The sequence below is a fragment of the Pongo pygmaeus genome, chromosome 4, assembly GCF_028885625.2.
Source record: "Pongo pygmaeus isolate AG05252 chromosome 4, NHGRI_mPonPyg2-v2.0_pri, whole genome shotgun sequence".
Classification (NCBI taxonomy): Eukaryota; Metazoa; Chordata; class Mammalia; order Primates; family Hominidae; genus Pongo; species Pongo pygmaeus.
In genome coordinates this window covers 159,724,195-159,751,161 of record NC_072377.2, presented here as the reverse complement: position 1 = coordinate 159,751,161, position 26,967 = coordinate 159,724,195, and the positions used below count along the sequence as shown (strand labels likewise).

General features: G+C 41.9%; 1 protein-coding gene across 2 annotated transcripts in view; it reads left to right on the top strand.

Moving 5' to 3' along the window:
- GEMIN5 (gem nuclear organelle associated protein 5) overlaps nucleotides 1–26,967 on the top strand; it is a 49,393-nt gene extending 22,426 nt beyond the window's left edge. For both annotated transcript variants that reach the window (XM_054488941.2, XM_054488942.2), the window contains exons 14-28: nucleotides 2,700–2,839; nucleotides 3,835–4,006; nucleotides 7,908–8,135; nucleotides 10,242–10,355; nucleotides 11,091–11,213; nucleotides 12,614–12,709; nucleotides 13,114–13,251; nucleotides 14,313–14,460; nucleotides 16,492–16,611; nucleotides 17,151–17,361; nucleotides 19,424–19,675; nucleotides 22,235–22,397; nucleotides 23,041–23,542; nucleotides 25,367–25,463; nucleotides 26,068–26,967. In XM_054488941.2, coding sequence (XP_054344916.1) covers nucleotides 2,700–2,839; nucleotides 3,835–4,006; nucleotides 7,908–8,135; nucleotides 10,242–10,355; nucleotides 11,091–11,213; nucleotides 12,614–12,709; nucleotides 13,114–13,251; nucleotides 14,313–14,460; nucleotides 16,492–16,611; nucleotides 17,151–17,361; nucleotides 19,424–19,675; nucleotides 22,235–22,397; nucleotides 23,041–23,542; nucleotides 25,367–25,463; nucleotides 26,068–26,235 — 2,672 coding nt within the window. In that variant the 3' untranslated portion in view covers nucleotides 26,236–26,967. The remainder of the gene's footprint in view (nucleotides 1–2,699; nucleotides 2,840–3,834; nucleotides 4,007–7,907; nucleotides 8,136–10,241; nucleotides 10,356–11,090; nucleotides 11,214–12,613; nucleotides 12,710–13,113; nucleotides 13,252–14,312; nucleotides 14,461–16,491; nucleotides 16,612–17,150; nucleotides 17,362–19,423; nucleotides 19,676–22,234; nucleotides 22,398–23,040; nucleotides 23,543–25,366; nucleotides 25,464–26,067) is intronic.

Genomic DNA, 26,967 nt, shown 5'->3' with positions numbered 1-26,967 from the left:
CTGATTCTCACAGTCCTGTGAGGGTGATAGGTAACATTATCCTCATTTTCCCAATGATTAAACTGAGGCCCAGAAAGGTAGCTAACTTATTCGAGCAAGTAGCATCGCTAATACATGATAGGGCCTAGATTCAACCTTAGAGTGTCTAATTGCAGTGTCTGTATGTGTTCTAGCAAGTACTATTCCATGCTTAATGAGTTAACTTTCATATGGGTATGATTTATTCCATAAGGAATCTTAAGTTTCATTGAGGCCCCTTCGGCACCTGGAAAACCATAGTAGGTGGTCAGAAGATCCATTTTTAAATATGAATGAAGTGGGATTACTTTTTTTCCTAATATGAAGAAATCATAATCTGACACTAAACTGTTTTCAGAGTGCTATAAAACATGTGCTCTCAGCCATAGTGAAAATAGTTACATTTTTCATTTCTCTAGAATTTACTTCAGTAGTTTTCTAAGAATCCTATGTGTAACAAGAAAAAATATTTTTGGTTCTAGTAGTGACTCCTGAGTTAAAAACAATATGGAAAAAGTATTAAAATGTAGATGTATTTTCCTAGTAATAAATAGTAGACAGTGTATAACTAATGAACATAAGTTAGAAAGCTGATTCTTGTCCTTATGATTATTATTGGGATTCTAAATTAATCATCCACTTTATATCATATCTACTAAATAATAGAGAAAGGAAGAAAACTGCCAGAATCCATTTTAATTTTTACCTTCTTATTTTGAAATATTTGAGACATAGAGGAAAGTTATAAGAATTGTACAAAGAAATCGCATATACATTTTCCTATTAATAGATTCAACAATTTTTAATGTGTTGTCATATTGGCTTTATTCTGTGTGCGTGTATGTATGTAGTTTTTCCTACCAATTATCAGTTTGTTAGTTTAACTTAATATATAATAGTTTAATCTTTCCCTTAAAATATACACAACTATTATTTGTCAATTTAAACAAATAGTTTAGGCTAAGTGTGGTGGCTCATGCCTATAATCCTAACACTTGAGGAGACCATGGCAGGAAGATCACTTGATTAGCCGGACATGATGGGTACCTATAGGCCCAGTTACTCACAGGCTGAGGTGGGAGCATCCCTTGAGCCCAGGAGTTGGAGGCTGTGGTTAGCTATATGACTATGTCACTGTACTCCACCCTTGGTCACAGGATAAGACCTAGTCTCTTTAAAAAAAAAAAAAAAAGAAAAAAGTAAAATAATGTAATCGGCCACCCGTATTCTAGTTGTGTCAGTTGATCCAATAATGTCCTTAATAGTGATTTTTTTTTCTCCAGCGCAGATTCCAACGCAGGATCACCTATTTGCATTTTGTTGTCATGTCTCTTTAGTCTCCTTTCATCTATAATAATTTCTCAGTCTTTTAAAAATTATTTATTTAGGCCAGACATGGTGGCTCATGCCTATAATCCCAGCACTTTGGGAGGCTGAGGTGGGCGGATCGAAACCAGCCCGCCCTGGTTCAGAGTTCGAACCAGCCTGGCCAACATGGTGAAACCCTGTCTCTACTAAAAATACAAAAATTAGCTGGGCATGGTGGCACATGCCTATAATCCCAGCTACTCAGGAGGCTGAGGCAGGAGAATGGTTTGAACCTGGGAGGCGGAGGTTGCATTGAGCCGAGATCGTGCCATTGCACTCCAGCCTGGGAGACAAGTGAAACTCCATCTCAAAAAAAAAAATTATGTGTGTATTTATTTATTTTTTAGAAACTGGGTCTCACTGTATTGTTCAGGGTGGAGTGTAGTGGTGCAGTTATAGCTCACGACAGTCTCCAATTCCTGGGCTCAAGCCATCCTCCCACCTCAGCCTCCTGAGTAGTTGGGACTACAGGCGCATACCACCATGCCCAGCTAGGTTGGTTTTTGTTTTTTGTGTTTTCCTTTTTTTTTTTTTTTTTTTTTTGAGACAGGGTCTCACTCTGTCACCCAGGCTAAAGTACAGTGGCACAATCTCAGCTCACTACAACCTCTGCCTCCCAGGCTCAAGCAGTCCACCCATCTCAGCCTCCTATGTAGCTGGGACTATAGGTGTGCACCAACACACCCAGTTAATTTTTGTATTTTTTTGTAGAGTCAGGGTTTCAACAGGCTGGTCTTGAACTCCTAGACTCGAGCAATTTGCCCACCTTGGCCTCCCAAAGTGCTGGGATTATAGGCGTGAGCCGACACGCCTGGTCAAGCCAGACTTTTTAAAATCTTATGTGACATTTTTGAGGAATATAGGGCACTCGTTTTGTAGATGCTTTCTCATTTTGCATTTGTCTGGTATTTTCTCATGACTGTATTCAAATTATGCATTTTAGCTAGAATATCCTATAAGCGATAATGAGACCTGACACTTCTTGTGGTAATCTATATGCTAAGCACTGTGGATGTGTCCACACTCTTAATAACTAACAATGTTGCCTGCTAAAAATCACCTAGACTCGGGAGGCCGAGGCAGGAGAATCGCTTGAACCCGGGAGGCGGAGGTTGCAGTGAGCCAAGATTGCGCCATTGCACTCCAGCCTGAGCAACAAGAGCGAAACTCCATCTCAAAAAAAAAAAAAAAATTACCTAGAAAGTATATGGCAAAATCTTGATTCTTGTCATGTGAATGCCTTCCTGGATGTACTTTGTTTTGTTTTTTGTTATTACTAGTAGCAGCAGTGATGTCTTTCCCTTGCCTTTTAGAGAGTAGCCCTGAGTCTCCAGTGACCATTACAGAGCCCTACCGGACCCTCTCAGGGCATACGGCCAAGATTACCAGTGTGGCGTGGAGCCCACATCATGATGGAAGGCTGGTATCTGCTTCCTATGATGGTACAGCCCAGGTACTATTGTGTCCTTGTCCCTGTGGGTCCTTCACTGTGTACTCTAACAAATTCTTTCTTTTTTTCCCCCAGTTGTGAACAGGTTTCTCCTCCCCCATTATCATCATCTACAGAAGGAGATTTTCTGGGCTCTAGGAGGCATTTTAGTTTCATTCTGCATAGCTGGGCCCAGGCTAAGACTGGGTTTTTTGTTTTTTTTTTTACTTAGATGAAGGGGAAAGTATTGATAGGAGCTAGCTAACTCTAACATTTTTACAGATTTCATTCTGACTCATTATCAGTATGGACTAATATGATATGCAAAGTACTGTCTTCTGTTCAGACACTGAAATGTTGGCTAAAAATCACAAAACAATTTTTAATATTAAATTGGTAAGTCAGAAATCTCCAAGTTCTAAATAAATAAAGATGAAATGCCAAGCCAGATCTATGAGGGAGGACTTGTGGATATCAGAACTAGAGCTGGGGACCTAACATCTATGATGTATCTCGCTCAGTGTTGAGTTGTAATTGAGCCATCTGCACAAAGCTGGGAGCCGCAAAGGGCTGCCTTCTGTGAAACTGAGTTCAGAATAATTCAAGAAATAGAAAGGGAATTGGCCAGTTACTCAAGGAATTGGAGACAAAAGAATCACCTATGAGAAATTAGAAGTCTAATTTCTGTACTAGATGTGAGCTATTTCCTTCATGATACCAGAATCTCAAGCCCAAAAGTTAACATACAGTATTGGTTCGAGACAGTGAAATCCACAGGACACCAGTAGAAGCTCATTCAAACTCATCCCCGTAGGAATGTCTATGCATCTCCAAGCACAGAAGTCTCTCACAGGAAATAGTACTCTTCTGAAATTGAACTTCTAAGAGAAAACTCTAAATCACCTGAGGAAATAAGAGGCTGCAGATTGTTTTTGTTTTTTTTTTTAATGAGGAAACATACTGCCCAAACAATAGAATAACCAGAAAATGTCTATTCAGCCATGTGCTTTTGGGTTTAGGTGTGGGATGCTCTCCGGGAAGAGCCCCTGTGCAATTTCCGAGGACATCGAGGTCGACTGCTTTGTGTGGCATGGTCTCCTTTGGATCCAGACTGCATCTATTCAGGGGCAGATGACTTTTGTGTGCACAAGTGGCTCACTTCCATGCAAGATCATTCCCGGCCTCCTCAAGGTCAGTCAGAACCTAGAGCTTATCTAATTCTTTTTCTCCCTTTCTTAATAATTGAGTTAATCAGGATTGAGCAAGGAAGACATTCGTGTAGGGCATTAGTGTCAGTAGGGCAGGGGTCTGAGCCTAAGCAAGAAGGCAGCCACAAGGGCTTGAGAACAACAATACCCACAATAGGAAAGAGCATACCTAGCACTCAGATCTTGGTTTCTTTTTTGAGACAGAGTCTCGCTCTGTTGCCCAGACTGGAATGTAGTGGCGCGATCTTGGCTCACTGCAGCCTCCACCTCCTGGGTTAAAGCGATTCTCACACCTCGGCCTCCCTAGTAGCTGGGACTACAGGTGTGCACTACCATGCCTGGCTAATTTTTTTGTGTTTTTAGTAGAGACGGGGTCTAGCTATGTTGGCCAGGTTGGTCTCAAACTCCTGGCCTCAAGTGATCTGCCCACCAACCTCCCAAAGTGCTAGGATTACAGGCATGAGCCACCGTGCCCAGCCCAGATCTTGGTTTCTAAATGACATTCTCCACTAGAAATGTCCATGGCTTCTTGGAGAAATGGCTGGTTCCAGTCTGGGACAGGAAGAATACAAACTGAACCTGGAACATTCTTATGCCAGAAAGGAAGGCAGTACTCAAAGAATTCAGGAGACATGTCAAAAGGACAAAAGAAACAGCTTGAAGAGGCTCCCACTGACCAAATCTGGGACAATTGTTGAACGTAAGAGGAGGCTGGGTGCGATGGCTCACGCCTGTAATCCCAGCACTTTGGGAGGCCGAGACAGGCGGATCACAAGGTCGGGAGATCGAGACCATCCTGGCTAACAGGTGAAACCCTGTCTCTACTAAAAATACAAAAAATTACCCGGGCGTGTTGGCGGGTGCCTGTAGTCCCAGCTACTCGGGAGGCTGAGGCAGGAGAATGGCATGAACCCGGGAGGCGGAGCTTGTAGTGAGCTGAGATTGCGCCACTGCACTCCTGCCCGGGTGGTGACACAGTGAGACTCCGTCTCAAAACAAACAAACAAAAAAAAAAAGAAAATAAGAGGAAAATTCCATTTCTGGCTGAGAAAGATTAATTGGTATCTGACTTGCCATAAGCAACTAGAAAGCTAGACAAAATATATTAAGCAACTGCTGAGCACAGTGGCTCATGTCTGTATTCCCAGCACTTTGGGAAGCCAAGGCTAGAGGATCACTTGAGGCCAGGAGTTTGAGACCAGCCTGGCAACAGAGCGAGATCCCATCTCTACCAAAAATTACAAAATAAAAGCAAATAGGAAAAATTGGCCAAGCATGCTGGCTCACTCCTATAATCCCAACACTTTGGGTTGCTGAGACAGGAGGATGGCTTGAGCCCAGGAGTTCAGGACTAGCCTGGGCAACATAGGGGGACACTGTCTCTGTGAAATAAGTTTTTTTCTGTAATTTTAAATGAAAGAATATATTAAACAACTAGAAATTTACACCCAAAGAAATGAAATGATGTGTCCACATAAAGACTTGTAAAAGAATGCTCATAGTAGCTTTATCTGTGATCACCAAAAACTGGTAACAATCCAAATGTCCATCATCAGATAAATGAATTAATTGTGGTATATCCCTACAGTAGGCTTCTATTCCACAATAAAAAGAAGGTAACAACTGATAAAGAACAAAATGGATGAATCTAGAAAAACATTATGCCAAGCAGAAACAGCCAGGCACAAAAGACTACATACTGTCTAATTCTGTTTATGTGAAATTCTTTTTTTTTTTTTTTTTTCTTGAAACGGAGTCTTACTCTCTCACCCAGGCCAGAGTGCAGTGGTGTAGTCTCGGCTCACTACAACCTCTGCCCCCCCAGGTTCGAACAATTCTCCTGCCTCAGCCTTTTCAGTAGCTGTGACTATAGGTGCATGCCTCACACCCAGCTAATTGTTTGTGTTTTTAGTAGAGACAGGGATTCACCATGTTGGCCAGGCTGGTATTGAACTCTTGACCTCAGATGATCTGCCCACCTCAGCCACCCAAAGTGCTGGGATTATAGGCGTGAGCCACTGCACCTGGTGTATGTGAAATTCTTCAACAGGCAAAACTAAACCACAGTGAGAGCAAATTAGTGATTGCCTAGGGCTCAAGCAGGGGTATATCTTACCACAAAGAGGCTTGATGGAAATATTAGATTAGTACAAAAGTAATTGTGGTGGTGGTAGGTACTTTGATAACTCATCAAAGTATTTAAAAATGGGTGTATTTTATTACCCCTCAGTAAAGATGATTTTAAAGTAAGCAAAGGATAAAAACCTTAAAATGTAAATGTAGAAACCTTAAAAATGTAAATATAACAGTAATGGAAGAATTCATGAGTCCAGACTGATATAATAAATAAATGGGGAGAAGCACAAGCTCTTCCTTGTGGTAGGATGCCAATTAGATGCCAAGCTCTTCCTTGTGGTAGAATGTAGAGTGAAATCCTGGAATTAGAAGTTCACTGTGTGGGCCAGGCACAGTAGCTCATGCCTGTAATCCCAGTACTTTGGGAGGCAAGCTGATCACTTGAGCCCAGGAGTTTGATACCAGCCTGGCCAGCATGAAAAAACCCCATCTCTACAAAAAAAAAAAAAAAAATACAAAAATTACCCAGGCATGGTGTCGCACACTTGTAGTCCCAGCTATTCAAGAGGCTGAGGCAGGAGGATTGCTTGAGCGTGGAAGGTCAAGTAAGGCTCTGTGAACTGAGATTCTGCCACTGCACTCCAGCCCAGACAACAGAACAAGAGCCTGTCTCAAAAAAAAGAAAAAAAGAAAAAACAAACTCACCATTTGGCAGTCATCATAGTAACAATTTTTAATCAAGAAACATCAGTGAATACTAAAACTAGTAGATGCAAATACTTAGTAGTTAAACAGGGGAAATACCCTTTTAGGGAGTAACTTGCAAGACACCCCCTTAATCAGGTGATCAAAGTAAACCAAATGGGACAAATAAAAATTAGCTGCTACCTTATAGATTTCCCTGGATGAACACAGCAGCACTAATGTGCATTCCAGCTAAAGATGCATACCCTAAATCTAGTCATGAAAAACATCTGGCAGACCTAAATTGAGGGAAATTGGACAAAATAACTGTCCTGTAATCTTCAGAAGTTTCAAATTATGAAAGTCAAAGGAAAACCATGCAACTAACTGTTCCAGGCTGAAGGGAACCAGAAAGACCTGACAACCAAATGTACTGTGTGATCCTGGATTGATTCCTTTTGCTATAAAAGACATCTGGGTAGGCCGGGTGTGGTGGCTCACGCCTGTAATCCCAGCACTTTGGGAGGCCGAGGTGGGCAGATCACCTGAGGTCGGGAGTTTGAGACCAGCCTGACCAACATGTGAAACCCCGTCTCTACTGAAAATACAAAAATTAGCTGGGCGTGGTGGCGCGTGCCTGTAATCCCAGCTACTCAGGAGGCTGAGGCAGGAGAATCGCTTGAACCCAGGAGGCAGAAGTTGTGGTGAGCCGAGATCTCGCCATTGCACTCCCGCCGGGGCAAGAAGAGCGAAACCATCTCCAAAAAAAAAAAAAAAGAAAAAGAAAAAAATAGACATCTAAATAGAGAGTATGGATTAGGTGGCAGTAATGAATCATGTTAATTTCCTGATTTCCGTGGTTGTACTATGGTGATGTCGGAGCATGTCCTGTTCATAAGACACACACTAAAATATTTGGGTGTTATTGGGCATCATGTTTATGATTTAATGAAATTTCAAAAGGGTTTGGTTAATATTGTGATAATTCTAAAAGTTCATTGAGAAGAAAGGGAATGGGTAAAAATGCTATTAAAGAGTAATGAGATATTGGAGTTTACCACCTAGAGTGCTTTTAACCAAGAATGTATACTTTAGTCTGTCCTTCTTTATTGTGATTCTTGTAGGCAAAAAAAGTATTGAATTAGAGAAAAAACGGCTCTCTCAACCTAAGCCAAAGCCCAAAAAGAAGAAAAAGCCCACCTTGAGAACTCCCGTAAAGCTGGAATCGATTGATGGAAATGAAGAAGAGAGCATGAAGGAGAACTCGGGACCTGTTGAGAATGTTGTGTCAGACCAAGAAGGGGAGGAGGAAGCACAGGAGCCAGAATTACCCTGTGGCCTTGCTCCAGCAGGTATGTGGCAGAATCCTGTGTATCACTAGGATTTCATGGTCGTGTCTGGGAAACTAAGCTAGGTGCTTATTCAGTTTGAAACTTCGCTGTTCCCATTTTTCCAACTCTTGGAAACAGCATTAGTTTTTTTTTGTTTTTTTTTCAAGCTTTATTCAAGTCTCCAAAATAAACATCTTTGAAGTTTTAAAGGGGTTCTAGTGGATGTTTGCGGTGGAAATAGAAAAGTTCTATAGAGAAAACTTCTTATTCAACTTGGGCAAGGTAAAACCGTGGGACAAAGCGAAGCTGGGGCAGTTGTGTACATAGGAACTTACATGGGAAAAGTTTTAACAGTATGACATCAGTAGCCACATTTGGTGAAAGAAACCAATGTCCCTTACAAATGTCTGACCTAGAAGCTACCACCACTGTGGGAACTTGCAAGCTCTCACCCCTCTTACGTGGAGTTTGTACGTGGCTTTCTGTCTTCTCACAGAAAAAAAATGTGTGAATGGTTATTAGGTTCTTCTAGTGAGTTAAGCTGTAGTGGTGGCTCTCAGATGTCTCACAAAACAGTGTTCTATCAGTAACAAAAAAACTATTAGGTAAAAATTTTAGCACTCTTTTTATTTTGTACATTTACCTTAAATATCTGGTCCCTGATAAACGATTAAATAGCAAACAGTGTAAGTAGAAGCAATAACTCATACTTAATTCTAAAACAGAATACATTGATGTGACAGTATTGAAATGGCTAGAATATAGGATACAAGGCATTCCTGATGCTCTCCATCCCAAGGAATAGCTGTTAGACACATAGTTGGGGTAAATAAAGAGCAAAAAGCCTAATGGATTTATTATTTTGGCTCATCAGAATGCTTTTCTAGTCGGATACAGTGACACATACCTCTAGTCCCAGCTCCTCAGGAGGCTGAGGCAGGAGAACCTCTTGAGGCCAGCCTGGACAACACAGCAAGACCCCCATCTCTTTATTTTTCTTTTTTTTAAAAAAGCCTTTCTTTCACAAAATGGCTATACAAAACATGGATCAACAAGTTGTTTCTAAAAAATTCCTGTGCTCAGGATTGTGACACCGTATTGCATACACCTAATATTCTCTATTATTAAAGTTACTCCTGTTAGTATAATTAAATATGCAATTAGTACTTTATGACCTAGAAATGTAAAAAGTGCTTTGTCACTTGAGCAAAGTATAGGAACTCCTTGGCTTATGGTATAAAGTTGTGGAGGGCTGGAAGCTTTTTCCTTAGTCAAAGTTCAAAGTAAGGCGGGCATGGTGGTTCATGCCTATAATCCCAGCACTATGGGAGGCCAAGGAAGGAGACTTGCTTCAGCCCAGGAGCTTGAGACTAGCCTAAGCAACATAGGGAACCCCCATCTTTGCAAAAAATATAAAAATTACCAAGATAATGGCTTGTGCCTATAGTCCTAGCCACTCTGGGAGGCTGAGGAGGGGAGGATCACCTGAGCCCAGGAGGTTAAGGCCTCAGTGACTATGATCGCACCGACTGCACTCCAGCTTGGGCAACAGTTATATCTTATCTCTAACCAAAAGAAAAAAAAAAATTCAAAGTAAGCCAGAAGCAGTGGCTCACGCCTGTAATCACGCCTGTAATCCCAGCACTTTGGGAGGCTGAGGCAGGTGGATCACCTGAGGTCAGGAGTTTGAGACCACCCTGGCCAACATGGCGAAACCCTGTCTCTACTAAAAATACAAAAATTAGCCAGGTATGGTGGCTTGTGCCAGCTACTGGCGAGGCTCAGGCAGGAGAATTGCTTGGACCTAGGAGGCAGAGGTTGCAGTGAGCCAAGATCGCGCCACTGAATTTCCAGCCTGGGCGACAGAGTGAGATTTCGTCTCAAAAAAAAAAAAAAAAAAACCCAAAGTAATAGACTTACAGATTCCTGAAAACAGCTAGTTTGGGAGGTGGGAAAGGGGAAACTACCCCTACTTCTTTTCCAATGCATTTTATCTCAAAAGTTTTGGTAATAGATGAATTGATTATATTGCTGAGCTTGGAATGGCTCTTAATTTTTAAAAAGAACTGAAATTCTGTATTATTTTTATCCTCAACTTTTTTTTTTCCTTTTTCCCACATGATGTAGTTTCTAGAGAACCAGTTATCTGCACTCCAGTTTCCTCAGGCTTTGAAAAGTCAAAAGTCACCATTAATAACAAAGTCATTTTACTGAAAAAGGAGCCACCAAAAGAGAAGCCAGGTTGGTATCTAGTAATTAAAAGACAGCATTTTGTTAAAGCAGCCTAAAATATTACATATATTACATGCAACTGTCAAAAAACAGTGTGGTTTCTTGTTTGTTTTTTTAGGTTCAAAATATTTATAGGTTTTCTGATTATGGGTTTTTTGTTTTTTTGTTTTTTTGTTTTGAGACAGATTTTCACTGCAGTCACCCAGGCTGGAGTGCAGTGGCACACTCTCGGCTCACTACAAACTCCACTTCCCGGGTTCAAGCGATCCTCCTTCCTCAGCCTCCCGAGTAGCTGGGATTACAGGCACCCACCACCACTCCCAGCTAATTTTTGTTATTTTTAGTAGAGATGGGGATTCACCATGTTGGCCAGGCTGGTCTCGAACTCCTGGCCTCAAGTGATCCGCCCGCCTCAGCCTCCCAAAGTGCTGGGATTACAGGCATGAGCCACTGTGCCCAGCCTTCCACTTCCATTTTGGGTCATGCTTTTGAATTTTTTTTAGCACTTGATGAAATGTTTTGCAGTTGTTGATATTACATCATAAATGTTAGCAAGAGCGTTTTTGTGTGTATTGTGAACAATGCCCACAGCAAATTTATTTTGAAAGCCTCTTTATTAGGAGGAGGAACTTTTCTCTGCCTGTGGTGTGGTCCTGCCAGTAGGTTACATTCACACAATAGGCATTCCGTTTTATGTTTCTGATCAGCTCCCCTTCAGATAGTATGTACTTTATTAAATTTCAGAAACCTTAATCAAGAGGAGAAAAGCTCGTTCCTTGCTTCCCCTGAGTACAAGCCTGGACCACAGATCCAAAGAGGAGCTTCATCAGGACTGTTTGGTACTAGCAACTGCAAAGCACTCCAAAGGTACAAAAATGTACTTCCTTGGCCCATCCATAGTCTTCTGGGACTGGCATATAAGGGATGTTTACTTATTTATTAAATGAATGCCCAAAGAAATGTCTAAAATTGTTTTCTGTATTTTTATGTTCTCCAGCCTTCCCTTCCCTCCACAGCCCTACACCCCCACACCCTGCTGCCAAACTCCCCATTGTGACCCACTGTCAGCACTGCCATGGCTTTGAGATGTAGCGCTCTGCTTTTATTCTAAATCTAGTTCCTCCCAGCCATCTGTGTGCCAGAATTGGTATGTTGGCCTAAATATCTCAGCATGAATAAACTCCTTCAACTCTTTTCCCCATTGAACAGTATCCTTATGGAGAAAAAAATATTTTTTTTCTTATTGGAAATATGCCCATAATATGGCAGTTTCTTAAAAAAAAATTTGATGGAAGCTTTTGCTTTGGAAGTTTTGTTTTGGAGGGTTGTTTTATTTTTGTCTTTCAAAGTCTTCATTTAATGTCCACTATTTTGATATTTTAATAACTTTATTTTTTAAATTTGAAGTTTACATGTGGAAAAGGGATGCACATAATAGAATGAAATTGAAACAGTATAAAAAGAAAGTAAATCTCACCAGGCACAGTGGTTCGTGCCTGTTGTCCCAGATGCTTAAGGGGCTGAAGCAAAAGGATCACTTGAGCTCACTTCAAGGCCAGCCTGGGCAACATAGTGAGACCCTCTCTCTATTTAAAAAAAAAAAAATTTTTTTTAATTTTTTTTTTTTTCAAAATAAATCTTCCTCCCAGTCCTCTGTTTCTCCTCCCCAGGAATGGAGGACCATCCTGCCTCCCAGTTACTGTCTCCCCCTACCCTAACAAGGGTGGTCACTATCCTGGGCTTCCATTTCTTTCTTTCTTTTGAATTTTTGTACTGTTTTGTCTGTATTACATAATCAAACTATTATCAGTTTATTGTGTCTTGATGGAGATGTTTTATGCTTTTATTATATACATAGCCTTTTTGGAGCTTTGTGATGACTTCCTATAACTTACATAGTTAACCTAGTTTCACATTATTTTCCTTACTGGAAAATTACTCAGTTGACTTTTTTTTTTAAGCAAAGGATGAATATTGAATCCCCTTGTGGTAAGTCCCAGTGAATATTAAGGACTTTCTTTTACTTATTAATATTGTTTTGCTTGTTTTTTACTGCACTTAAATATGTTCTGATTTTGGGTTCACTTTTAACATTTTAAGTGTTTTTGTGTTTTGCTCCCTTTGTAACTGCAGGAGTTTCTGTTAGAGCTCCGATTCTCTCAGTGTCTGAAGTGGGTGTTCCAAACATACATTCGGAAGTTATTGGACAGAAAACTGTAATCAATGTAATGACTTCATCTGATTTTTTTGCCTTTTTAAATTAACAGAGCTGAATGAAGATGTGTCTGCTGATCTTGAGGAAAGATTTCATCTGGGGCTTTTCACAGACAGAGCTACCCTGTACAGAATGATTGATATTGAAGGTGAGGCAAATCTAGTCAACATAATCTCATCCATCTTTATACTTTCCCAACATTTTGTGTGCACCTCTTTGATGGCTGTCATCCTGTGATATTATAATGGTTGGTTTTACGTGTCAGCTAACTAGGTTTTGAGCTCCCTGATTTACATATTGATAACAACCCTTGCATCATCAAAGGATCCTAAACATACAGCATTCACTCTGAGTACATGTGAAGGTGGGTGAGTGTACAGTGACCATGTGGGCTTCAGATCTTATTGTAATCACTCTGGTAGGTGACACCCATCAGAGAATGACTGCATATTTTAGGAGCTCACTTTCTCTTCTATCTTGCCTTTCTTTTTCTACAAGTCAGTAACAGATGTTTCTGAAACACCTTCCAAACGTTATCTCTCTTTCAAACAGGAAAAGGTCACTTAGAAAATGGCCACCCTGAGTTATTTCACCAGCTTATGCTTTGGAAAGGAGATCTCAAAGGTGTTCTCCAGACTGCAGCAGAAAGAGGGGAGCTGACAGACAACCTTGTGGCTATGGCACCAGCGGGTATGGTTTTTGCTTGTTTGTTCTTTTCAACAAAAGCTCTATCATCTCTAGGATACGTCCACTAAAGATGGCTCTTAGCACAGTCTTAAGCTTGAAATCACTTACAAATAGATGCAAAGCTAATCGTGTTTGCAGCAATAGACAAACTAATAAATCCAACCCAACCCCTTTGAAAAAAAGCAGGTCACTGACACTTTAATGGCAAAAGCATAATTGGTGGGAACTTCTCGAAGGACAATTTGGCCATGTCTAGTAAATTTTAAAGATATAACACAAGTCTGTAGTCCCCAGCTGCTCAGGAGGCTGAGGCAGGAGGATTGCTTAAGGCTAGGCGTTCAGACCTGTAGGGCACTGTTAATTGTGCCTGTGAATAGCCACTGTACTCTAGTCTGGGCAACATCATGAGACCTTGTCTCTTTAAAAAAAGAAAAAAAGGCTGGGTGTGGTGATTCCTGATTCATGCCTGTAATACCAGCATTTCGGAGGCCGAGGTGGGCAGGTCACTTGAGCCCAGGAGTTTGAGACCAGCCTAGGTAACATGGCAAAACCCCATCTCTACAAAAAAATTAAAAAATTATCTGGGCATGGTGGCATGTACCTGTAGTCTTTACTACTCGGGAGGCTGTGATGGGAGGATCACCTGAGCCTGGGGAGGTTAAGGCTGCAGTGAGCCATTATTGTGCTACTGTGCTCCAGCTTGAGCCACAGAGCGAGACCCTGTCTCAAAAAACAATAAAAGGAAAGGGAAAAAAAAAAAAAAAAGCACGTAGGCATGTTACCTTTGGCTCATCAGTTCTGATTATAGGAATTTAACTGTGCTCACACATTCCTTTCTGTATCTTTTCAACTTTGTACTGTTTTGTTTGTGTTACATAATCAAACAATTGATGTTTCAGAATGTGTAGATGAAGCAGATGATCCGTAGTGGTAGCTGAATGGGTATCTAAATGTTCTGCTGAATGCATTGACTGAAAACAAGGCTTTTTCAACCCAAATGTACTGGGTATTGTTTTTACTTTTTCTTCAACTGTTTTTTTAACCACCATCTTTTATTTTTTCAGCTGGCTACCATGTGTGGCTATGGGCTGTGGAAGCTTTTGCCAAACAGCTGTGCTTTCAGGATCAGTATGTCAAGGCTGCTTCTCACCTACTTTCCATCCACAAAGTGTATGAAGCTGTGGAGCTGCTCAAGTCAAACCATTTTTACAGGTCTGTGTGGTCCTAGAGTTGGGATAATACTTGGACATAATGTGAAAATAACCTAAACTTCTCTATTGTTAAAGTAACATAAATAGAGGAAACAGTCCTCCTGTTTCAGCCCCCTGAGTAACTGGGACTACTCAGGAGGTTCATGCCACCACATCCAGCTAATTTTTTAGTTTTTTGTAGAGACAGAGTCTTGCTGCATTGTCCAGGCTGATTTCCAACTCCTGGGCTCAAGCGATCCTCCTGCCTCAGTCTCCTAAAGTGCTGGGATTACAGGCATGAGCCACCATGCTTGGCCAAGATTTTCTTTTTGTTCTACCCTGCTTTGGTTTTGTTGTCTTCCTTTAGAGAATGTTGAACTTTGTTTTGGTGAGTAGTAAAGTTGTGTATCAGCTTGATCTTTTCATGGCTTGTTTTTAAACTTTGTTAGGGCAAGTTTATCATATTCTAGAATTAGTTTGGACCTCCTACATTCTGATATCTTTCTTGAATGCCTTATGCATTCAACAAATCAAAACTCAGATGTCTCCAAGTCCTGAGTAAGCTCTGGGAATTGTTCAGCTTACAGTTACCTAGTCATTCTTTGTTTAGACTTAAGGAGTTTCCTTTATATACATGGCTTTTAATTTAGCCAAAGACTCAATGGGATCTCCAGGCAGAGTTGTGGATGTCTGTCTCTGGACAGCTTCCTCCTTCCTAGTATCCTGCCCCTCAGATTTCCATTGTTTCCTCTTCTCAACTCAGAGATTGCTGAGGTTTTGCTCAGGTTTTCCTTAGGAAAATGGCTTTGGACAGAAAGCCAGTGCCAAGATAGGGCTCCCATCATTTGTTTCTGTTCTCTTAGGGCTGACTATCCTGTGCTGCCTGTTACCCGGTATCTGAAAACAGTTGTTTCAGCCATTTTGTCCAGTTTTTTAGTTTTATGGCAGGAAGGTAGGTCTGGTCCCAGTTATTCCATCATGGCTGGAAGTAGAAGTCCCAAAATACTTTCAAAATATTGCTATCTCTAGATCACTTTAACTAATAAAACACTTTTTTCCCAGCTACAACTTTATGTTGGCTACAACTCAGCAGTTGTATGTCATTTGAAAAATATTTGTTTACTGAGTTGTTCAGATCTTCCAAATGTTAACATATCTTATTATAAAATACCCAAAAATACCACATTCCTTACTATCACCATCAGTCTCATTAGAGAATTCTAACTTATGAGAAACTGTCAGGCGCACAAGTGGTAGGTACAAGTTTTCTAAAATTCTAATTTTTGCTAGAAAACTCGCATTTTATCATTAGTAACAAATACTGTTGGTTGTTTTTAATGAAGTGGTAGGCCTACTTTGTTCATTTTTGAGAAAAACATCTGCCAAATACCCAACTCTGAATAACTGTTATTTATGTTAGTCATTTTTTTTTTTTTGGAAGAAAGGAAGTTCTATGAAAAAAGCAGCCAGCTTAGCTTGTAATTTGTTCATACAGGTGTTTCCTAGAAACAACCATCCTACTTTGGAATGCAGCAGAGAACACAAAATGTTCTTCCCATTTGTCACACAGAATATTAAAGTGTTTTGGACTTGACGGATTTAGTAAAATTCGTAATTTTTACTGCTTCATTAAGGGCATTCTTCCTTTTTTCCACTGTAAGAGCCACTGCCTTCTTTCTTAGATGCCAGGTTTATCAACCATTGCTTTTGCACAATCAGTGCAAATGTCAACACATTTTTTTTTAAATAAAAAAGCACATAACTGACTCTTAGCATTGTTGCAAAAATAGTTTTAACCTCATGAACCCTCTGAAAGGTTCTTGAGGACCCCCTAGGAATCCACAGACCACAATTTAAGAACTGCTGATCTAAGTGAAGAAACGAATGCAGCATATGTTTCTAATTTGTCTATATAATGCAAGCGCAGTTTTTTAAAGGAAGTTGGAACAATAAGAACGCAAAAGGGACAATTTGTCCTGTCTTACAGCCCCTCCTAGGACCATACACAGAGGAGCCTTTTCAGATTGGCTAAAGGGTCTGTTCTTGCCTTTAGGGAAGCTATTGCGATTGCCAAGGCCCGGCTGCGCCCAGAAGACCCAGTCCTGAAAGACTTGTACCTCAGCTGGGGAACCGTCCTAGAAAGAGATGGCCACTATGCCGTAGCAGCCAAATGGTAAGCCTGAGGAGTGCAGGGATGCATCCAACATAGAAGAGCTTCTGCCAGGAAAGGGAAGACAAGAATACACTTAATAAGTTTAGAAGTGGAGGTAAAGCAGCGAGAAATTATTTAAAAGATATGTATATTCAACTTAGTTTCATAACACTCATCAGGAACTACCTCCTGATTTATTTATAAGTCACTATAACTATTCAAGAAAAACCTCAGTAGCAGATTCAGAAATTATGCATTTTTCTAATGGTCTCTTATAACATCAAACAAAGGAACCTCAACCCATGCTGGATTGAACCCAACAGAGGAGTCATCCCCTCTCATTTTCCTTGTGTCCTTAACCTATATGATATTGTTTCTCATACACTCTGCTGAGTTGTGCTTGCCTCAGGCTTCATAGGAACAACCGGGGCAGTGACATACCTGGGACCACAGGAAGGCACATGCAGCAAAGTGGATAGAAAGAAATGATTCCATCCTCTAGGAGTGGGAATAAAAGATCTGTTTATGACATTTTCTTCACATTTTTATTCATATTATAGCTATTTAGGCGCCACTTGTGCTTATGATGCAGCCAAAGTTTTGGCCAAAAAGGGGGATGCGGCATCACTTAGAACGGCTGCAGAGTTGGCTGCCATCGTAGGAGAGGATGAGTTGTCTGCTTCCCTGGCTCTCAGATGTGCCCAAGAGCTGCTTCTGGCCAACAACTGGGTGGGAGCCCAGGAAGCCCTGCAGCTGCATGAAAGTCTACAGGTCAGTCATCTGCTAGTATACGAGAGGGAAGTGTCCCAAATCCTTTTCTAGTCAAATCCAAGTTAATAACCCAGTTGCACAAGCTGTGCCAATTTGGCAGGCCAAGCAAGCCCTGGCCATGCTATCCCACTGAAGTACTATGACTTGTTAGTTGGCATATTCAAAGTAAGAGATAATATGGTCATTCACAGTAATTCCCATTGCTTATCTGTTTCTACAAAACACCTGTGAGCCGGGCACAGTGGCTCATGCCTGTAATCCCAGCACTTTGGGAGGCCGAGGCAGGCAGATCACTTGAGGTTAGGAGTTCAAGACCAGCTTGGACAACATGGTGAAACCTCGTTTCAACTAAAAACACAAAAATTAGCCGAGCGTGGTGGCACGCTTCTGTAATCCTAGCTACTTGGGAGGCTGAGGCAGGAGAATCACTTGAACCCGGAAGGCAGAGGTTGCAGTGAGCCAAGATCCAGCCTGGGCAATGTAGTGGGACTCCGTCTCAAAAAAAAAAAAAAAAAAAACACCTTAGTCAGCCCAGGCCTTGAGTTGACAGTCTAGGGTTTCTTCATTGATGTTATCAGTGCTGTCTTCCTTGAAGAGAAAATGATTGGCCTTTAACAGAAATCATAGAACTCTACCTGTAAATGCCCCTCTTAACTATAAGCTATGGAAAAAACTGGGCCAGATGCAGCAGATCACTTGAGGTTAGGAGTTCAAGACCAGCCTGGCCAACATGGCAAAATCTTGTCTCTACTAAAAATAAAAAAATTAGCCAGGCATGGTGGCACACGTCTGTAATCTGGCTACTTGGGAGGCTGAGGCAGGAGAATTGCTTGAACCCAGGAGGCAGAGGTTGCAATGAACCAAGATTGTGTCACTGCACTGCAGCCTAGGTGGCAGAGTGAGACGCTTCAGAAAAAAAAGTGAAAAGTGTGGGAAAATGGAAATCTTTTATCTCTTAAATTTTTTTGTTCCCATCTGGTTAAAAATCAGTAACATACCACTGCCTTTTTGACACATCAAAACAGATTAAAGCATTGGCACTCTTACCTAGTTTCTAAAACATGTAAACATTTGATTCACTTTAGATAACTTTGTCAGATACTAACAAGAGTTTTTTTAAGTTCTTCACTCTCTAACAGAGTACGGGGCCTAAAGATGGTTTTTAGCTGAATATTTAGAGCCCAAGGAACATGGTACATGGGGAGGTAGCTTTCTGGGAACAGCAGAATAAAAATGGAAGTGAAAATAGGACACCCTAAAAGATAATGCTACTGGGCATTATTTATAAAATGACCAAGTCTAGGGAGATTTTAATTTATTCACAATCAAAAAAAGTTTAGCATTTTATTTTTACTCTTAAACAGCATCCTTAACAAAGCAAGAAAACCTAATAAGCATGTGCTAAATATTCTGATAAGGGCTATTTTGGCTTTGTGGAACAGACTCTTGCAAACTTAACTGAGAAGATATTGTTATAGGAGTACACAAGGAATCTCATGGCAACTAAAAATCTAGTGAAAATAGATTTTCTAGGTCTTCTCTCTGTGCTTCTGTTTTCTTCTCTCCCAGCCAATTTCCTCTATTAAACCTATTTGGACATGGCTCCTAATGCCTGTCCCAGCTCTTGGATCAACAAAGCTTGTCTTTTCCGGCACCTTTGGCCCATTATGCTTTTATTCTTGAGTCCACAGTTTGGTCAGGGAGAAAGAACCTGAGGAGCCCAGCCCATCTTTCCTCAAACTAGGCTACAAGGCTTAAGTGGCTGGTCTGTGTGTGTGGCTTAAATCATTGTGGGTAGGGCTACAGTTGGGATTCTGTGTTATAAAAATGGTTTCTTGAGCTCTAAGGATAGATTTCCCCCAAAAGGGACCTGGGAAGTGTCTGTCAGATCGCCCCTTTTGTCCGTTTTCATGCATGACTCACATGGGACAGGTAGCTCACTAATGTGCTTTGGTTGCTGCAGATACAAAGGGAAATACTTTGAAGGACTCGGAAGAGCTCTCGAGATCATCTGAGTGCTTTCCGTGTATAACAGTTCCTCTTCCTTGTTGTCGTGTTCCAGGGTCAGAGATTGGTGTTTTGCCTTCTGGAGCTACTGTCCAGGCATCTGGAGGAAAAGCAGCTTTCAGAGGGCAAAAGCTCCTCCTCTTACCACACTTGGACCACGGGCACTGAAGGGCCTTTCCTGCAGAGGGTGACTGCAGTGTGGAAGAGCATCTTCAGCCATGACACCCCTGAGCAGTATCAGGAAGCCTTTCAGAAGCTGCAGAACATCAAGTACCCATCTGCTACAAATAACACGCCTGCCAAACAGGTAAGCCATCTGTACCAGCTTTTGACATTAATCACTCAATGGTAAGACTTCCTTAATCCGTGTCTATTGTAACAGGGAAACAAGCAGAATGCCGGACTGTGTTTCACAAAAGGCTAAGGCATGCCCACGCCACCTGGAAAGATCCCTTCAGACTAATCAAAGCCCTTTAACTTTAAAGTTAGTATTAGATCAGTATTCCCTTTTTTTTGTTTTGTTTTGTTTTGAGACGGAGTCTCGCTGTGTCACCCAGGCTGGAGTGCAGTGTTGCGATCTTGGCTTGCTGCAAGCTCCGCCTCCCGGGTTCCCGCCATTCTCCTGCCTCAGCCTCCCAAGTAGCTGGGACTACAGGCGCCCACCACCATGCCCGGCTAATTTTTTGTATTTTTAGTAGAGACGGGGGTTTCACTATGTTGGCCAGGCTGGTCTCGAACTCCTGACTTCATGATTCACCCACCTCGGCCTCCCAAAGTGCTGGGATTACAGGCATGAGCCACTGCAGCCGGCCTGTTTTTTAGATTTTTAGTAGAGACAGGGTTTCACCATGTTGGCCAGGCTGGTCTTGAACTTCTGACCTCAGGTCATCCACCTGCCTCGGCCTCCCAAAGTGCTGGCATTACAAGCGTGAGCCACCACGCCCAGCCAGGCAGTTTCTTATAAAATTAAACATGCACATGCCCCATGTCTCAGCAGTTCTGCTACCTAGATATTCCACTGAAACTGAAATCAGATGGCCAAAGACTTGTACACAAATGTTTACAGCAGCTTAGCGCACAATAGCCAAAATCTAGAAACAACCCAAATGTCCATCAGCTGATGAATGGATATGCAAACTGTGTTGTGTCTGTGCAGTGACATACTATACTGTTTAACAATAAAAAGGCCCAGGCTTGGTGGCTCACACCTATAATCCCAGCACTTTGGGAGGCCAACGCAGGTGGATCACTTGAGCTCAGGAGTTCGAGACTAGCCTGGGCAACATGGTGAAAACCCGTCTCTAGTAAAAATACAAAAATTAGCCGGGTGTGATAGCACAAGCCTGTAATCCCAGGTACTAGGGTGGCTAAGGCAGGAGAATCGTTCAAATCTGGGAGACAGAGGCTGCAGTGAGCCAAGATGGCACCACTGCACTCCAGCCTGGGTAAGAGAATGAGACCCTGTCTCAAAAAAACGATAAAGTAAAAAGGAACAAATGACTGCCACACAAATAATATCGGTGTTAGCCGAGCATGGTGGCGGGCGCCTGTAGTCCCAGCTACTCGGGAGGCTGAGGCAAGAGAATGGTGTGAACCCAGGAGGCCGAGCTTACATTGAGCCGAGATCGTGCCACTGCACTCCAGCCTGGGCGACGGAGCGAGACTCCGTCTCAAAAAAATAATAATAATAATAATAATATCGGTGAATCTCAAAAGCATTAAAGACACAAAAGACCATATACTCTGTGGTTCTGTTTATATGAATTCTAGAAAAGAAAAAGTGACAAAACAGCCAGTTCAGTGGTTGCCAGTGGGGTGGGGCCAGGAGATCGCCTCCAGAGGAGCCGGAGGGCATATCTTCAGTTGATGAAAATGTTCTGTCTTGATTTTGCTGGTAGTTATGGAACTATATATGTTTCTCAGAACTTACCAAAGTACATACTTAAAATTGAGCACATTTGTCTTGGTTGTACTCCAAGCTTTGTTTTATTTTGGTTTTGGTAGGTTTTCTTTGTTCTTTTTTTTTTTTTTGAGACAGAGTCTCACTCTGTCACCCAGGCTCGGGTGTAGTGGCTCACTGCAACCTCCGCCTCTCAGGTTCAAGCGATTCTTCCGCCTCAGCCTCCCGAGTAGCTGGGATTACAGGTGTGCACCACCACGCCCAGCTAATTTTTGTTTTTTTTTAGAGATGGGCTTTCACCTCAGGTGATCCACCCACCTCAGCCTCCCAAAGTGCTGGGATTATAGGCGTGAGCAACTGCACCCAGCCTTTATTTTGTTTTTAATTACAGCTTTTAGTTCCAGAAACTCACTTTTTGTTTTTTGTTTGTTTGTTTGTTTTGAGAAGGAGTCTCACTCTCATGCTCAGGCTGGAGCTCACCGCAACCTCCACTTTCCGGGTTCAAGCAATTCTGTCTCAGCCTCTCGAGTAGCTGGGACTACAGGCACACGCCATCATGCCTGGCTAATTTTTGTGTTTTTAGTATAGGCGGGGTTTCACCATGTTGGCCAGGCTGGTCTTGAACTCCTGACCTTGTGATCTGCCCGCCTTGGCCTCCCAAAGTGCTGGGATTACAGGTGTGAGCCACCGCGCCTGGCCCACTTTTTGATTTAATTAAATGCAAATGTAAAGGTGTTTTCTCAGTGTGAACAGACTTTAACACCGGGACATGTGTGTGCTGCTGTGCAACTAGACATGAGAGTTTCTGATGTGGGAAGCAAAAATGGGTGGCGGAGACAAGAGGAACTTTCAAAGTGTGAATTGTGTGTACTTGTTTCCAAATGCGGTTCACAAGAACAGTTTGGTGGCATCCTCTGCGCCTACCATGGGAGGATGTTTAACTCAGACTCTGGCTTCTCTCTCCAGCTCCTGCTTCACATTTGCCATGACTTGACCCTGGCAGTGCTGAGCCAACAGATGGCCTCCTGGGACGAGGCTGTGCAGGCGCTCCTTCGGGCAGTGGTCCGGAGCTATGACTCAGGGAGCTTCACCATCATGCAGGAAGTGTACTCAGCCTTTCTCCCTGATGGTAAATGACTCCCCCCTGCCTGAGGCACACCCTTTAATGGACAACATCACCACCACTAGTGGTGTGGCACTGGGAGTACCTAGATTCTTAAAAAATGGAGATTGGCCAACTGTGTCATTTTAGTAGAAAGTTTGGATTCTCTTACCCAAGCTTTTAAGAACAACTATACTGTTTCCTTTACCTGGCCCTACCCTCTTACAGCCTCCTGTGCACTTTCCACACAGTTTAAGGGAGAGAGAAATAGGAATGTAGTTACATGTTAGTAAGAACAGAAAATAACAGCAAAAAGATAGACATTCCTTGGGCTGCATAGTCAGTCACTGAACTAAATCATTGTGATTTTTCAGAGAGACAGTGTGATTTGTCATTGTGGCCCCAGAGCCTTCAGTAGTACAAATGGAATACTCTGTCATGCTTTGAATGACTCCTAGGATGTAGTAATGAGAACATTGTCCCAAGCCAGGAAATGTTTAGCCTCCAGTTGGCTCTTGGTGGAAAGGCATGTGGCCCCGTGGATCACACTGTTGTCCTTTTTCCTGGGGTCTGCTTCTTGGGTGATAAGAAATAGAACATAAGGGCAGGAAGCCAGATTTCTGGCAACTAGAGAAATGCATGACCCAGTATCTTTTTCCTCTTTTCCTAGGCTGTGACCACCTAAGAGACAAGTTGGGGGACCATCAATCCCCTGCCACACCAGCTTTCAAAAGTTTGGAGGCCTTTTTTCTTTATGGGCGTCTGTATGAATTCTGGTGGTCTCTCTCCAGGCCTTGCCCAAATTCCAGTGTCTGGGTAAGGGCTGGTCACAAAACACTCTCTGTTGAGACAAGCCAGCAGTTAGACACTGCCAGCACTGAAGAAACGGACACTGAAACTTCTCAGCCAGAGCCAAACAGGCCTTCAGAACTAGACTTGAGACTCACAGAAGAAGGTGAGCGAATGCTGAGTACTTTTAAGGAGCTCTTTTCAGAAAAGCATGCCAGTCTCCAAAACTCACAGAGAACCGTTGCTGAAGTCCAAGAGACTTTGGCAGAAATGATCCGCCAACACCAGAAGAGTCAACTCTGTAAATCCACAGCAAATGGTCCTGATAAGAATGAACAAGAAGTAGAAGCAGAGCAGCCCCTCTGCAGTTCTCAGAGCCAATGGTAAGTACTGAGGCAAGTACAAGACGGAATGAAAAATAACCCTGCTGGCTAGGAACAGTGGCTCATGCCTATAATCCCAGCACTTTGGGAGGCTGAAGCAGGAGGATCACTTGGCCCAGGAGTTCACCACCAGCCTGGGCAACAAAGCGAGACCCTGTCTCTACAAAAAAAAAAAAAAAAAAGGCCGGGCACAGTGGATCATGCTTGTAATCCCAGCACTTTGGGAGGCCAAGGTGGACGGATCACTTGAGGTCAGGAGTTTGAGACCAGCCTGACCAACATGGTGAAACCCCGTCTCTACTAAAAATATAAAAATTAGCTGGGTATGGTGGCATATGTCTGTAATCCCAGCTATTTGGGGGGCTGAGGCCAGAGAATTGCTTGAACCTGGGCAGCAGAGGTTGCAGTGAGTCAAAATCGCACCAACGCACTCCAGCCTGGGCATCAGAGGGAGACTTCATCTCAAAAAATACAAATAAAATAACCAGGTGTGGTGGCATGTACCCTGTAGCTACTTAGGAGGCTGAGGCAGGAGGATCACTTGAGGCCAGGAGCTCAAGTTCAGCCTGGGCAACGTACTGAGACCCTGTCTCTAGGAAAATTAATTTTTTTAAATTAGCCAGTTGTGGTGGCATGCACTTGTAGTCCCAGCTACTCAGGAGGCTGTGGGAGAATCACTTAAGCCCAGGAGTTCGAGGCTATAGTGAGATACAATCGTGCCACTCATACCAGCCTGGTTGACAGACCCTGTCTCTACAAAAAAAAAAAAAAATTAAATTTTAAGAAGTCAGGTGACAAAGGAATTTTATTTATAAAATGAGATAAAAGTTACCCAGGCAGGGGCATATGCTCTCAGGGCCTCCTGAGGGCTGTGTCATAGGCAAAAGTTTAAATTTTTTAAAAATTTTAAAAATAAAAAAAAGGTAAAAGCTACCCAGGCATAACAAAAGATAATCCAATTCAAGGATGGGCAAAGGACTTGCGTAGACATTTCTCTAAAAAGCCAGTAAGCACAGGAAATGATGCTCAACATCTCATCATTGGGGAAATGCAAATCAAAACTACAGTGAAGCAGCACTTCATAGCCATTAGGCTACTATCAGAGAAACAGAACAAGTGTTGGGGAGGATGCGGAGACATTGGAACCCTTGTGCCTGTTGGTGGGAATGTAAAATGATGCAGCCACTGTGGAAAACAGTATAGCAGCAGTTCCTCCAGAAATGTAAAATAGAATGACCATAGGACCCAGCACTTCCACAGCTGGGTATACACCCAGAAGAATTGAAAGCAGGGTCTGAAATATGTGCACACCTGTGTTCATAGCAGCATTATTCATAATACCCAAAACACGGGACCAACCTAAGTATCCACTGACAGATGAATGGATAAGCAAAATGTGCCATATCCATACAATGAAATGTCATTCAGCCTTACGAAGGAAGGACATTATGCCTAGTGAAATAAGCCAGTCACAAAAAGACATACACTATATGATTCCACTTATATGAGCTACTCAAAATAGTTAAAATCATAGAGACAGAAAGTAGAATAATGTTGACAGGGGCTAAGGGAAGCAGAATGAGAAGTTAATGTTTAATGGGTATAAAATTTCAGTTTTACAAAACGACAAGAGTTTTGGAAATGGATGGTGGGGATGTTTTTCACAACATTATGAATTTATTTAAAATCACTGAACTATGTATTTTTAAATGGCTAAGATGGTAAGCTTTATGTTATATACATTTTACCACAGTAAAAACAATGGGAGAAAAATGTTACCCAGGGCAAGACATACAACTTAACACCTTTTATTTTTTTCACTAGTAAAGAAGAAAAAAATGAGCCACTTTCTCTGCCTGAATTAACCAAAAGGCTTACAGAGGCAAATCAGAGAATGGTGAAATTTCCTGAGAGCATTAAGGTAAGAGTTAAAGCAGTTCATTTGGTAAAGCATCACTTTTTGTGTTATCGCTCAACTATACCACATTCTTATAAAGGTCAGCTGCCTCTCTGTTCAGTTTCTAAAATCTCTACCCATTCATATGTGCTTAAGAATTTAGAATCCAATAACTTTGGTTAGCTAGAATGTTTTGTGAGAGTAGCATTATTGATCACACAAGTAAATTTATACCTCAGTCTTCAGAGAAACCAAATAAATTTAATAGGTAAGAAGTAAAATTTAAATTGGTGCCATGTATTAGATAGCTTACAGATGGACAGGTCTTTTTGGCTGTGGGCCCAAATATTAATAGAAGCACCACTTTTAAGGGTTGATTTGTATAGGGCTGTAGAAAGAGATTGTGCCATTGAGAAGGACATCCCAGTAGCCATCCCAGTTTTGAGTGTCATTTCTCCTTGGAGTAACTGTTGAAGAGAAAGACAGGACATTGCCTTAGGAGAGAGCTGGCTCAGCTGTGTCCAAGAAGTGTCTGTAGATGAACCTGAGTGACTGGTGCCTTCTGTGCAGGTGTTTGTGGCTCTTTTGCAAATGCTTCCTCATTCATCCTTATGTCATCATCTTTCAGGCCTGGCCCTTCCCAGATGTGCTGGAGTGCTGCCTCGTCCTGCTTCTCATCAGGTCCCACTTTCCTGGCTGTCTGGCGCAGGAAATGCAGCAGCGGGCCCAAGAGCTCCTTCAGAAATACGGCAACACGAAAACTTACAGAAGACACCGCCAGACCTTCTGCATGTGAATTTTCACACACCTTGAAGAAACTGCCAAATTGAAAATGTTTGACATCTTTCACCTCTGCAGTTATGCCTCACCAGACATTCACTCTGGTCCCTAGATGTTTTTGCAGTAATCCAAAAGAATACAAATGAGGATTAAGTTTGAATCAACCCTGCCTACCCATAGACACGGTGGATCTGACTTTAGACTCAATTTTGGTCTCCTACTGGAGGGAAGATCATGAAAAGCCCGCAGTAGTTATTCAGAACTAACACCTGCAGAGTGTTGGTCATCTCTACAGCCTTAGGCAGGTTTCACCCAAAGAGGAGAAACTTCTGTCGTCACCCAAAGTGTTACATGCTTAAAACACAAGCTACCTTTATAAATATTTCATCTGATCAGAAATGTGTCATGCTTGTTTGAGATGGAGTTGCTGCATTTTAGGACTATTGATACCTTTTTTTAATTGTTTTTATAATATTTAATTTGAAAGAGGAGACCCTTCTCTCTCTACTCTTTCATAGATTGAAGTTTGAATATGAAATAGGCCTTAACCATCATGTTGACTCTCCTGTCAGAATTTTAGGTTGGAAATTTGGTTTTATTCTTTTATGTAATTGCTTATTTGAACAGATCACTTACTAAAGCTTAGAAGAAGTGATTCAAATGTGTGTTTTCCCTTCAGTTTTATAACAAATGGATTGATGGCAGTCAAATAGCTCAGGAATAAATTACTGTTTCAATGGTTCTTAAA